General features: G+C 48.3%; 1 protein-coding gene across 1 annotated transcript in view; it reads left to right on the top strand.

Moving 5' to 3' along the window:
- Positions 1-3,797: 3,797 nt before the first annotated feature.
- Positions 3,798-14,429, top strand: part of PLEKHN1 (pleckstrin homology domain containing N1) — a 42,364-nt gene continuing 31,732 nt past the window's right edge. The window contains exons 1-2 of the mRNA XM_048825115.2: positions 3,798-4,048; positions 5,808-5,907. Of these exons, the coding sequence (XP_048681072.2) occupies positions 3,876-4,048; positions 5,808-5,907 (273 nt within the window). The 5' untranslated portion in view covers positions 3,798-3,875. The remainder of the gene's footprint in view (positions 4,049-5,807; positions 5,908-14,429) is intronic.

The raw sequence follows: 14,429 nt of genomic DNA on the forward strand, positions 1-14,429 counted from the left end.
ACTCAAGAGGAGAAACCTTTCCCCCTCTTGCCACTTACAGCAAGGGCCCACAGCCCCATGCAGTAGTAATGCTAGAGTACACCATGGTATTCGCTTTCCGAGGGCCGCCCACCTGCTCTGCATTTCTGCCCAGGCCCTCACCCTGCTCTCAGGTTTCTATAAATAACTGCCAGTTGCATAAAGCTTCCCAAAGCACAGAGCCCGTCAGCTCCCAATCCCTGTGCAGCCTCTCCTGTTACTGGGAGTGGAGCAAGCCGGAGTGGGGGAAAGGGGCCGCTATGTAGTCCTACAAACTGTGGGGTCTCCAAATGATGTACACGAAGCCATCCCATGGCAGGGGCTGCTTTGACACATCCCATTCAGTGCAGGCTCCAACAGGTTCACTTTATTAGCCATTCATTGGCTGCAGTCGGAAGCGTCCCTGTGAGCGTGGCTATATTTATTTGCAGGACCTACACAAAAAAACAGGGTAGGTTTTGTATTCGTCCATTAGCAATATCCTTTAAGGAGAACAGTCCCTTTACTGACTGTAAGAAGCATCTGATGAAGTGAGCTGTAGCTCACGAAAGCTAATGCTCAAATAAATTTATTAGTGTCTAAGGTGCCACAAGTCCTCCTTTTCTTTTTGCAGATACAGACTACCACGGCTGCTACTCTGAAACCTGAAAGACTGCAACTGAAACCTGTTTCCTTCCCACAATTTTTGTTCTCTTCCATGCGATGCTTGCACACGGGTTCGTTGTTAGAGGGAATCGGCAGTGCACACATTGCAGCCGCAGGACCTGCCCTGCAAAAAAGTGAGGGGGTTTAGTAGAGGATGTCTCCTGTGGGATGGGCAGCACATGCTGGTTTGTTATTGTAGGGTTGCTCTGGAATGGCAGGATAATATGGCACTGATTCAAATACATACGATTTAGAGATGACAAAGCTAGAGGGGACCAATACCATCACGTAGTCTGACCTCCTGCATAGCACAGCTCATAGGACGGCCTTCCATTACTCCCTGTCTGAACGAGGGCAGCTCTTTTAGAAAAACATTGGCTCTGGATTTTAAAAATGGCCAGTGATGGAGCAAGCCTGGGTAAGTTGTTCGACTGGTTAATTACCCTCGGAGCTATAAATCTGTAATTTCTTTCTAGTCTAAACCTGTCCAGCTTCAGCTTCCAGCCGTTGGCTCTTGCGAGATCTCTGTCGGCTAGGCTGAAGAGCCCTGTATTACCAAATTTCTGTTTCCCACGTAGGGAGCAAGAAGCTGCAGCTTTTAAACTGAACGGCTGGAGCTCCCTGAGTCTTTCCATACACGGCAGGTTTGCTAATCCCTTCATCATTCTAACTTCTCTTCTCTGATTTTTCAATCCTCATCGTGAATAGCAGACACCAGAACTAGGCACAGCTTTCCAGTAGCTTTCCATGACTGCCAAAGACAGAGGAATACTCACGATTGCCCTGCTTAAACATCCAGGGACCACGTCAGCCCTTTTGGCCACAGCATCTTCCTGGGAGCTCATGTTCAGCTGATTACGACCTTACTTATGGATGTATTAAAATGCATAGTGTTTGCTTGAGCCCAGTTTACCATATGATCCCGATTGCTCTGTACCAGGGACCTGTCCTCATTATTTACCCCTCTCTCAAACTCTCTGTCATCTACAAAGTTTCTCAGACACATATTTTATGTTTTCTTCCATGTCACTGATTAAAATGCAAAGGGCCAAAAAACAATCCCTCTGGTTCCCTACTAGATACACACCCGCTCAGTAAGGAGTCCCCATTTATGGTAACATGTTAAGATCTGGCACTTAGCCAGCTTTTAATCCATTTAATGTGTGCCGTGTTAATTTTGTATTTTTCTAATTTTTGAATCAAAATATTAACCAGTACCAAGTCAGACCCCTTACAGAAATCTATTACATCAACACTATTACCTTTATCAACCAAACCTGCAATCTCCTCCAAAAAATTCAAGTTAGTCTTACAAGATCTGTTTTCCCCTAAACTCATGTTGATCAGCATTAATTATATTACCCTCCTTTAAGTCTTTATTATTCAATTCTCCTATCCGCTGTTCCATTATTTTGCCTGGAATCGATGTCAGGCTGACAGGCCTATAATTATACAGCTCATCTCATTTACTCTTTTTAAATATAAGTACATTAGCTTTCTCCCAGTCCTCTGGAGCACCCCCAGCTAAACTTATTGAAAATCAACATTAACAGTCCAGGGAGCTCTTCGGCCAACTCTTTTAAAACTCTTGGATGCAAGTTACCTAGACCTGCTGATTTGAAAATGTCAACATTTGAAAGCTTTAACCGCTGCTGTTTAACATTCTCTTTAGTTACTGTTGAAATGAAAAATATTTCATCATCCTGGCTTTTTCCTAACCGTAGAACAGAAATAGTTATTGAACATTTCTGTCTTTTCTGTGCTATCATTGTCAATTCTGCCGTTTCCATCCAACAATGGACCAATACTCCTGTTAGGATGCCAAAACCTCTTTAGTGTCTTTTTCTCTGCTGGCCAAAGATTCCTCCTTGTGTCTTTCTGTGCTTCCTAGCTTCTAATTTAAATTCATTGCTGTCATCTTCCCCTTTTCTCCATTTGTTATATACTGGGGGGTTGGTTTTGTTTCGTTTTTATAGCTGCTTTCACTTCCCCCCAAGCCAGTTTGTTTTTTTAAAAAGAAAAGGAGGACTTGTGGCACCTTAGAGACTAACCAATTTATTTGAGCATAAGCTTTCGTGAGCTACAGCTCACTTCATCGGATGCATCCGAAATGTAGCTCACGAAAGCTTATGCTCAAATAAATTGGTTAGTCTCTAGGGTGCCACAAGTCCTCCTTTTCTTTTTGCGAATATAGACTAACACGGCTCTTACTCTGAAATTTGTTTTTTTAATTACTGTACCTTATTATTTATCTAGTCTATGTCCATTGTAGGCTCTAGGGGCCCCAGTCATGGGCCAGAACCCCATTGTGCCGTGGTGCTGTGAAGACGCAGAACAAAAAACCAGTCCCTGCCCCAAGGAGCTTACAGTCTAAATTCTTTCTTGCCTGTGTCTTTTGACCATCTTAGTATAATGTTCTTAAACAGTCCCCAATTACCATTCACGTTTCTCTCTTCAAATTCTTTCTTCCTGCAGATTTGGCTCACAATGGTTTTCAGCTTTGTGGAATGGCCCTTTTTAAAGCACCCAGTATACATATGGCTGGCCTGGACTTTCTGCTTGTACATAACTAATGTACTCAAGTTATGATCACTTGCAGCTAAGCAGCCACGAATCGGTTGTTCTCTGGTTAATTCCTCTTTCGCTGTCAAGATGAGGGCTGAGACAGAAATCCCCCATGTGGGACGCAGCACTTTTTGAGTTAGAAAAAATAAATCGGGACATGCTTCGATCAGAAGGCAATGGAGTCTGCAAACCAAGCCGTTAAGAAAAACTTCAAGGCCCCTCAGGATCGAAGCCTGAAACCCCTACCCTGTCCTTTTAAGGCTCCAGTCCTGCAACTGGATCCACACACACGCTGCCTCTGCGCCTTGGCTTTCGTGGGGCTCTGCAGGGGGCTGCCTGGGGGATCAGATTGCAGCCGTGAGACCTAAATGCTTCCGTGGACGGAATCCCTCTTATCTAACAGTGGTTAAAATTCCTCTCCAAGCACAAACGGCTCAGCCCCCTGCCCTCTTCCCCAGCCCAGGATCAAAGATCCCAGGCGGTGCCAAACCGACTTTTTCGGGTTCACCTGCCCAAATCCCTCCCCTCCCGCCCCGGGGGTAGGGGAGAGAACCCAGTGGCCCAGCCCTTGGCCAAAACGCTGTTTGCTCACACAGATCACACCCACACGAGTCACCGCAAACGGAAGCGGGGATGGGAATGTCTGCATGACACATGCTCGCAAACTTCCCCAGCTCCTCATTCCCCCTCTCTCCCCTGCCCGTGCCTGGTGCTCCTGGATTATCGCAGCTGCTGCCAACATGGGGAACATAACTTGTGTTCCCCAGCCACCCGGGAGATTCAGACACTCGTTCAGCAGGAAGCCTTCCCTGAAGAAAGCGTAAGTAGATGGGTGTCGGTTTGATCTGGACTTGTTTTTAAAGCTTCCGCTCCCAGCCGGCTTTGCCCTGTGCAAGGCACCGGCTGGGCACCCGGTTCGCAGCCCCAGCCCTCCCCTGGCTACCTGGGGGCCACAGACCTAGTTAGCCAGCGATGCGTTTTGCACGGTGTCGCGTGGGGTTGGACAGCCAGGCGCGAGATCAGTTTGCAGCCGGGGGCAGAGAGCAAGGAACCCCCGGGCTCTGGAGGGGGCCGGCCCGGTCAGGGGGCCCCTGGGGGAAAGGGCTGGTTTATTTCAGTCGGATTTGAAAACGAAAACTCGCTCCCACGAGACTTGCCGGGGGAACGCGCACGACGGCTGCAGAGGTATTTACTGGTTGATTCCTGACTCTGACACTGATGGGCCACAAGTCCAAAAAAGTGAGTGAGTGTAAAAGCCAAGATCCGAGAGAGAGGGAGATCCTCCAGAGCCAGACATTTTTAGCTACATAATGTGAGCAGCATTTTCACCCTGAAAAGGGAGAAGAGCCAGAGACTCCAGGAAGTCTTGTAGGGACTTTGCTATTGGTCTCAATTTGTCCTGGAAGGCGCACAGATACTACGGTGATGGGCAGCACCAGCAGCCCCCCCCCAGATCAATAGATAATAGCAGTATTACACTGAGCTTCTAGGAAGGTCCAGTGCAAATATCAGAAATATTACAGATCTCTGCACCCAACCCACTTGTTAAGCCCCGCGATAACAAGGACCTCATCTGTACTGCTCCCTTCTATTCCCACCTGGGGGTGTGTGTGTGAAGGGGGACCTTCCAGGATTGCTTCCCACCATGCATGTTCTAGGCTTCAGCAGTGAACCAAGCCTTTGTCGAAGCTTGTGGTTGCCTTTTACGTTGTCTGAAGCTGGGAAAAAAATAATTGCATTTTTGGTGGGATGGACCAGCTGGCTTCAGGAGATCCTTCCTAAACCCTGTAGGCTCAGGGCTTTACAAACAAATGGACAAGATGTCAGGAGTGTTTCTCTTCTCCCCAGCATCACTGTAAATTGGCAATAATTCCACTGAAGGAAGGCAGTTGCAATGGAGTTGTTCTGGGGTAAAACAGATGTAAGGGAGAGGAGAATCGGACCCAAGATTGCCGGCCCCAAGAAGTTTACAGTGTAAAGACCTGATCCTGTGTTTTGCAACTCCCATTGACACTGCTGGGCTTTGAGGTTGGTCAGCATCTTGCAGGACGGGGTCTTCCGTCCACTGCAGATGATAACTTGGTCCCCATAGCGTTAACTGTTGCAATGTGGTTTGAAGAGAGAAAACTGCTTAGGAATCCTGGCCAAAGCAGCCCCAATGACCCAAAAGGTAAATGACAGCTGGTAGTGGGAGCAGGGCACTTTAACATGCGCGTGAGTGTGCGTCCGAAGGGCTCGGGGTCGAACGGTACTGGGATTCTGAGGACGGAGACAGGAAAGACACAAAGATGGAATAAAATGGAATGGGTGAGTGCTGGGATGCATGGCCAGGCTAGAGATGCAGACAGGGCTTGTTGAGCATTTTGGTTATGCAAAGACAAGTAAGCAAAACAAAGACAAGCCAACAAGTGCCTGGAAAAGCCATTAAAATTCTTGCAGGCTGATTATCAGCTGTTTATTGGGCTGGGATGATTAGGAGGCTAGTGGCAAATTGCTTGTTTGGCTCACCCACTTCCTTATTTCTGAGCTGGGGTTCGCAATATACCAGCTTTGGCCTATGTGTTTTCGTTTCTTTGCAGACAAGACAGCAAGAAAAACCTGGCCAGCCTCTTTGGTATTGAGTCAGAGCAGGAGAGAGACATAACCACAGACAAAATACTGCAGTATATTCCTGGGAAGGTAAGTACGAACACATCCAGCCATCCTCTTGAACTAGGAGAAGTTATTGTCAGCGGCTGTGGGGCTCGCATCCCTGGGGACACCTCTGTGCATGAGATGGGCAGGGGTTTCTGCACAGTGGGGTGGTAGCCACAGGTCCGGGCAAAGGAGATTAGAGGCTCAGGGGAACATTTGTAGCAAGAGCAGGGATCAGGAGCTGAGACCTATCTCCTTCCAGGCAGGTTAGCTCGCCACTCCAGGACTCTACTGTAGCATCCCATGGGTGGGGACCATGAAGCCCTGTCATCAACCTGAATATCTGGAATCTGAGATGCAGCACCGGCGGGGAGGCAGGCAGGGACTCCGATGCACTCCCTCTGCTGCTATTAGTTATTTTGTTTCTAAGTCGAGGAAGGATGAGGGGAAATTAGAGAGAGCGTACAAAAGAGAGAATGATTCATTCCTATGCTGGAATGAGGCGGAGCTGCCAATGCATTAGCAATACGTCATGGGAAGGTGAGAGGTACGGGGCACGTCTGTCCCAGGCACATACAAACTTTGCAGCCACACGGCCCATTCCCAGCAGCCTGACAATGGAAGCAGAGCTTATATTAGCAGTAGTGTTATTTATTTGTATTAAGGTAGCATCTAGAGGCCCCAGCCAAGATCAGGGCCCCATTGTGCCAGGTGCTGTACATCTGCCTCGTGAGAGACCGTCCCTACCCCCAGTGAACATGGTATAAATAGACAAGACAAGAGTGGGAGAGGAATCAGAGACGGAGAGAGAGAAGTAATTTCACCAAGCGGGTCAGTGACAAGGCTAGAGAGTAGAACTTTGGTCTCCTGAGACCCAGCCCAGTGCCTTATCCACCAGACAGGCTTATTTTAATGATGCTCTGCAAGGTAGGAGAATACCTGGTTTATGTCCATCAGTGGCCCCGTCTGCCCTTCGATCAGCCCTGGCTCTGGGCAGGGTCATACCAACACCCTCTTGCCTTGGGTTCACTGAAGCTCCAGGAAGCCCCTGGAGAAGGGCAGGGACCCAGAGCCACCGCTCGGCTTTCCACCTACAAATGCCGGGTTGCTGTAACCTTTTTGTAGGGAAAAGCTCCTGATTCCACACTGGATCCCTACCCGCACGGCTGGGCCCTTTGTCAGCCCCGACCACTTTACCTTTCGTCATCTGGCACCAGAGGAGGAGGCAGGACTCCTGGGTTTTATTCCTGACTCTGCCACTGGCTCACTGTGTGACCCTGGGCAAGTCCCGTGCCTCATTTCTCCGTGCCTCAGTTTCCTCATCTGTATAATAAGGGACATTATGCTTCATCATCTCTGGGGAGCATATGGAGCTTTACCAATGACCAGTGCTATGGAAGTGCTAAGTATTATTCCTCGCCTGCCTGCTCTTGTAACCAAGCTCAATAGGCCTCCAGCAGGATGGACACAGAAATCGTTTCCTGGAGGAGCTTGGAGGGCACATGTGTGCTCTGAGTGAGGATCAGGACCTACGCTTGGATCAGGATCACAGGATCAGGACCTACACTTGGCTTCCTTGACCGTTATTGATACTTCCCCAAAGGAGGCAAGAGGAAGAATAGCCACATTCGCACAGGCCAGGAAAATGAAACCCACGAGCAACACAAGATCCAGGACAACAGTCTCTGTCAATGCACGGGCAGATGTCTCTGCATCCCCCTCTGTGACAGGTCCACAGAAGACAGCTGACTGCTGCTGCTCTCCGCTGATGGACTTTGCCTTCTTACCCAAGTGGTCGATGTCTGTACTTTGGTGGGAGAGGTCTCGGGTGCAACCCCAGCTGGTCACGCCCCTCAACCTGCTAATGCCCAAACGTGGGGACACAATGTGGGACGTGGACCAAAAATGAGTCACCACACCAATTTATTCGTGAAGGAAACTTCAGATGAAGTGGGCTCCTCTCCTACCCGGGTGGTGCAGCGGTTAGGGTGCTGACTTGGGACATGGGTGACCCAGGATCAAAGCCTGGCTCTGCCGCAGACTCCCTGAGTGACTTTGGGCAAGTTGCTTCGCTTCTCTGGGCCTCAGTTCCCCATCTGCAAAATGGGGATAATTAATTCTAAGGCCGAAGGGACCATTGGGCTCTTCTAGGCTGACCTCCTGCATAGCGCAGGCCAGAGAACTGCCCCGACACAGTCCCTGTTTGAACTAGAGCACTGTCCTGCCTGATAGGGCCGTGGGGTGCCCAGTTGCTACGGTGATGGGTACCATGTCAGTATCACAGATAGCTTCTATAATCACAGACTCTTTAGTCTTGATGCCCAGGATCTTCCCCAATAGAAGTGAAGGGGACCCCAGAGCTTTGTGGATGCCTGGGAAGGTAGGCCCTAGGAACGGGCTGACCCTAGAAACGAGGCCCGCTGCTGCCAACCCAACCCGGGGCAAGTTGCATACAGAAGAGCCTCCATGTTATTTTGCTGTTGATGCCTCCAAGCCCTGGACCTAATTACGCCACTTCCCAATCCAGGCCACTGTGGAGTCAAAACAAACTGGAGGATGGAGGGAGAAGCCCATTTGCAAATCTGCTGCCTTGGTTCCTTTATTATTAACCAGCAGCAGTCAGAGGCTTGGTGGACTGGGAGCCTGCTGCTGCCATGGTTGGTGATTCAGCTGCAATTCACTGACATTCCGCTGAGAGTCTGGAGGGGATGAGGGGGGTTAATTATTAACTCGCTTTACCTGTAGGATGAGGCCCTGGAGACCAGAGCGAACATGTCAGGGCATTCGTGCTGCATTCGCCTTGCCATTCGCTGCTCTGCCAAACCCCAAGAGAGGAGCTTGGTTTCGGAATAACTGTGATGCATCAAACTCCCTGACGGAGGCAACAAAAACTAGCCCCATTCCGTGAATTGGGGGCGGCTGGGGGTGGGTAGCCACAAATATCAACAGTCCCGGGGAAATAACAGCCAGCTGATAGAGTTGCGAAAGGATGACAAAGCACGAAACTCTTTTGTTTGGGCCGCAATCAGCAGGATTCCCACAGTTTCTGCCCTGCATTAGTTGTGCTGGAGAGAAGGGTGAGACTCTGTGATTGTCTCCTCTCCCTTTCACTGTGAGGATGGATTCACCTCCCCCAGAGAAGGCATGTTAAACTACAACTTACCCGCTCTACCCTTGGGTTTAAAGTGTCCTTCTGGCCTGCCAGCCACTGTGTCTGATTTAAAACCCCTTCTAGCCCAGTCTAGTCATAGCTGTTATTAGGATCCAGAAGCACGGGGTTAATTAGCCCAGGGAGGTAGCCTATGGCTTGGTTAGAACAGGCATGTGCTGTGTTCCTATTGGCTAGGAAAGCCTGGGACCAGAAGAGGTGCAACCTAGTTGTCACTTGTGTCTGAGGGCACCTCCAATTAAATCTGGGTGCGGCAGGGGTGCTGCAAAATGGTGCTGATCTCCCAGCGGGGTTGGGGCTGATAACAGGCTGCTCACAAACTCCCTGAGGTCCTAGCAAGTGCCTTGTGCTATTTCGAGACACCAGCGTCTGCGATAGCTCTGGTGTCTGGCCCTGTGTTACATACGTTCTTGCAGGTCATGGAGGGTTCCCTCCTCTCACTTGCCTTTGGACAATTGTGTTTCTGCACAGCAGTGAAAGTGGAACATGCCAGCAAAGGACAGTTCTAATTTATTATTAGCATGAGTATTTACTATTAGCACGATTGTTTATGACAGCACCGAGGAGCCCCAGTGCTCTAGGGGCTGTACAGACATAGAAGTAAAAACTGGTCTCCGCCCCAAAGAGCTAGTGAAAGGTGGTAACAAATAATTAAGCTGGGGTTTGTGAGGGGGAGGAAGGGGACAAACCTCTGGCCCAAGTTCCCCTTGCTGCATGGAGGTACAGGAGGGATGAACTCCCCCCTCTGCGCTTAACTAACAATAAGGGGAAGGCACAAAGTGCCATTCAGTGTCTGACCCTGGGGCGCTAATGCAGCTTAATGCCACTTTAGACCCTCCCTACTCTGGGACCATGCAAGGGCCATCCTGGTTCCCAGTGAAATTAGAGCAGCCTCATGGCTGCCCTAGCTTTCCCCTGGCAGTGCACAGCCTCTTCGGGTTGTTCAGCAGTCAGAAATTGCCAGAAGGCCGCAGACCTGTGGTCACACCTCCTTTCCCCCAGAGATGCCCCAAACACCTCCTCTATGCTGGCAAGTGCCCAAAAGGGGTGGACAGTGTGGCATATTTGAAAAATGTGCTGGAATTGTAAACGGACACTTCAAATTGTAGGGGTTTTCTAGTCTTGTTTGCAGGCATGGGGGGGCTCTGTAGGGAAGTGTGCGATCAGAGAGTCTGAGACAGCCAGCCTAGAGTAAGGTGAGCAGAGTTGTGCCTCTCTTTTTTTTTAGGGAGCAGCCTGCTTTGTCTCTCTCTGGTTTATGATTCTTGTGTGTTATTGTTCTGAATTCTAAGAAATTAAGTCGTGTTATCTTACAACCTTCCAGCAAGAATATTTGTGTTTTTAACTAACTTCTCTTTGTGTGTGCCACAAACATAACAGAGCCTGCCATACCAGCTCTATGTCATGTGGGGATTCACTCTGTCTCAGAGGAATTTCCACAGGTATAATGGAGCCATGGGGCAATCATACGCTTCTCCCAGAGAAGGCAGAGCTGAAGCTGATGCTGCAAACATGAAGGCAGTTTCGTCTCAGTCTGGGGTTAGCTCTTGCAGTCTGGGTTTGTCTTTTAGTCATCCCCATCACATCATAGGGGAGATCACATTATCTCTCTCTCACACAGCTGATCACAGATTGATGGGAAAGATTTGATAGTATTACAAAGACTTCTTGTTCCTTGTGCAGAGTGAGATCTCCTGAGCTGGGATTAGACAGCCTGCTTTTCTAAAACTGGGGACAAAGGAAACCATAGATGGGCAAAATAGATGAGGTAACATCTTGCTCTCCTCGTGCTCCTCTCTGTGGCCAGAGCAGGATGTTTGCTGGTGCTTTGTGCAGTCTGGGTTTAAGTCTCCCATAGAGAAATATGACTCACTGATATGAGTGTGTGCGGTGTGACCTCCTGGTTAGAACACTGGATTGGGATTTATGAGACCTGGGTTCTGTTCATGGCTCTGTCATTGGCCTGCTGGGTGACCTTGGGCAAGTCACTTCCTCTTGGTGCCTCAGTTTCCCCACCTGCAAAATGGGGATTACAATACCGCCCTCCTTTTTAAAGCACTTTGAGATCTACTGATGACAAGTGCTAAATAAGACTTAGGCATTACTATTGTTACTGCGTGAGGTGCTGTACAAACACACAGTGCTCGCCTGCACTAGGCGAGTTCACACCAGGGACAGCCTGAGTGCGGAGTGTTCCTGTCCACACAAACACTTCACTCACATGCAGTGGTGGCTATAGCACCAGTTTGCTGGCACAACTGCGGTGGGAGGGGCATCGGGCAGACCAGCTGTAAACATCCCTTGAGAGCCATTGATTTGACCTATCTGGAGTGTGGGTGCAGTGATAATAAGATACGCCAAGGATTGTGTCATCCTAGCTATGCTGAGGCTGTGGTGGATGTACATCCTGGCTCCGGACGGGCGCAGGGGATGAAGCCCAATCCCAGTCAGATTTAGGCAGGGAGTGGAGCTCAGGGTGCAATCACAGGTAGGGTCTGAGGTCGGATTAAATGGCATCAAACTTTCTTCTGTTGCTTTCATGAGTTTTTGGCCCTAAACTCTCATGAGCCCAGCCCTTCCCTGAAACCTCAGTCTCTTCTGAGCAGTCCATTAGTTACTTCACTTTTGGTTTTATACAAACTCCTCAGCAAAAGGCACCCAGGCAAAGTCCAGGGCTCCTGCCAGCTACATGTTCAAAAAAACAGAAAAACACAAGGAGAGACCAGGTAAAAATTGACCAAAACAGCCCAAGGCCATCCCACTTGACTACACATCAGCAGCTGATCATCAGTCATGTGACTAATACAGCTTCAAAAATCCCTGCATTGCACTTCCCTGTTAGACAGAAATCCCACTCTCAGTCCTTGGCTGATACCCACACAAACAAATTAGACCCTTTCTGGGCTTTGATCCAGCCCAGAACCAAACTGTGTGGGTCCAGATCCTGGAATTTTCTTCTGACCTTTACGTTCATAGAGGACAGCTAAAACTGAGCCGACTGACTAATTGTCCCTCATCAAAACTTTTCTTGTCTCTCTTGTTTTGGGCTCATGCTGCCTGTGCCTACGGCCAACCTATTTTAATATGCCAGCATTGCAGCTCTAGCGAGGGTAGCCGTGGCTGGAGCGCTAACAGAGCAGCAGGTCTAGAGAACACGGCGATTAGAACACAGGCCGGCTCTACACACACTTTTTATTCCAGCTTGACTAGTTCAGTTATAAGTGTGATGATTCCCCCGCCCCCCCCACCAACACAGTAACACAACCCCTCATGTGGATGACGTTATACCATTATAAATGGATAGCTTATTCCCCTTCCCCTTCAGGAATACCTATAACGGGATAGGCACCCTTTATACTGATATAACTGTGTCCACACTGGTGATGGTTGCAGCATTTAACTAGACTGGGATCGTTAAAGCGCTCCAACATTGGTGTTCAGACAAGTCTTAAATAATGCACTGATTGGCCATGGGAAATGCCAAGTAGCTTCCTAATGTTAGAATTGTTTAAATGAGATTCCAGATTGTTTATGCTGCCGTATTGTTGATATTTATATATATATTATGTACAATTCAACAGCAGGGGAGGGTTCTCGAAAGGAGACCAAAAAAGTACAAAATATAATTCAACACTAAACACAGACCTTCCATAGCCACTTGCCACTCCCATCCATTTACCTTCCACTGATACCCATGGAATGGAAGGACATATCCTCACACCTTCTTGTCAACTGTCTAAATTGGCCATCTTGATTATCACTACAGAAGTTTTTTTCTCCTGCTGATAATAACTCATCTTAATTAAAGGAATGCATCCGATGAAGTGAGCTGTAGCTCACGAAAGCTTATGCTCAAATAAATTGGTTCGTCTCTAAGGTGCCACAAGTCCTCCTTTTCTTTTTGCGAATACAGACTAACACGGCTGCTACTCTGCAACCTTAATTAATTAGCCTCTTACAGTTTGTATGGCAACTTCCACCTTCTCTGTATGTATATATATATCTTCTTACTAGATGTTCCATTCTATGCATCCGATGAAGCGGGCTGTAGCCCACGAAAGCTCATGCTCTAATAAATTGGTTAGTCTCTAAGGTGCCACAAGTCCTCCTGTTCTTTTTGCTACTCTGACACCTAGGACCTGCGGCTGCACAGCTGGTGCCTTGCACCTGGGTATGCTAGGACCTTCAGCAGTTAAAGGGGCACTGCGTACAATTCCTAGATTTAATCACCCTAACTTGTTGGCGCTATTACAAGTGACACCCTAGGTGATTCCAACGGAAATAAATTCAAAAATCCAATTGTCCACAGGGAGAGAAATGTTAAGAGTAAGAAGTCAAAGACTTTGGTCCCCAAACTGCTAGGAACTCTGTGCTGGTGGAACACAGACTTGTGCAGCGTCGCACTGAAGGTAACAGGGCTCGGTGTAGAACTGGAGGGCCCACGTCAGTTTCACTTTATGGTCAGCATCCGTTTCCAGTCAATTTCTGTTTCTAGATCTCATGGGCTAGCACAAGACTGCAATGTTGGTTAGGCAGCTGGGTTGCTGGGACCACTGCTTCTCACACTGTTCACAATCATCTCATTTGTTACTTTGTGTTCCCTCGCCCCCGCTGTGTTTTCTCTCTCCTCTTATACGTCGATTGTAAGCTCTTTCAGACAGGGGCTTTTTTTTTGGTTCTGCATTTACACAGCGCCTAGCACAGTGGCGCCCTGGTTCACGACCTGGACTACTGGGCACTACCAGAACATATGTAATATTGAAAGAATAACATTTGGATGGCAAATGCTGGACAGGGAATTTCTAGATGAAAAAGCAAATGAACAACTGAATGTGGTGGAAGTAAAAGCAGAAACAAATGGGATAATTTATGTTGGTTTTAAGTTATTTTTATGGGGACCGAAATTCAGAGCGAAATTTGACTTCTCCATGTCCCTTGGGAGCTCCTATGTCCTAATGCACATCTTAACAACAAAGCTCTTCAGAATGCATTGTGTCTTATCAGCCTGCATTCTTTATTTCTTCCACGACTGGCAGCTGATCAGTCAGGCCTCCACAGCAGCCTGTAGCAAATATTTAATCTTTTTTCTGCACTTAATTGCCTCTTGGTGAGCTCATTAATTGGCAGTTAGCAGGTTCCCACCTCCAGTCACATGTTCTCTGACACTGTGCATAGATGACAGGTTTCAGAGTAGCAGCCGTGTTAGTCTGTATCTGCAAAAAGAACAGGAGGACTTGTGGCACCTTAGAGACTAACAAATTTATTTGAGCATGAGCTTTCGTGAGCTGCAGCTCACTTCATCGGATGCATAAAGTGGAAAATACAGTGGGGAGATTTATATACACAGAGACCATGAAACAATGGGTGTTACAATACACACTCAGAGTAGCAGCCGTGT

Source organism: Caretta caretta, chromosome 18 (genome assembly GCF_965140235.1).
Source record: "Caretta caretta isolate rCarCar2 chromosome 18, rCarCar1.hap1, whole genome shotgun sequence".
In the NCBI taxonomy this organism is placed as follows: Eukaryota; Metazoa; Chordata; order Testudines; family Cheloniidae; genus Caretta; species Caretta caretta.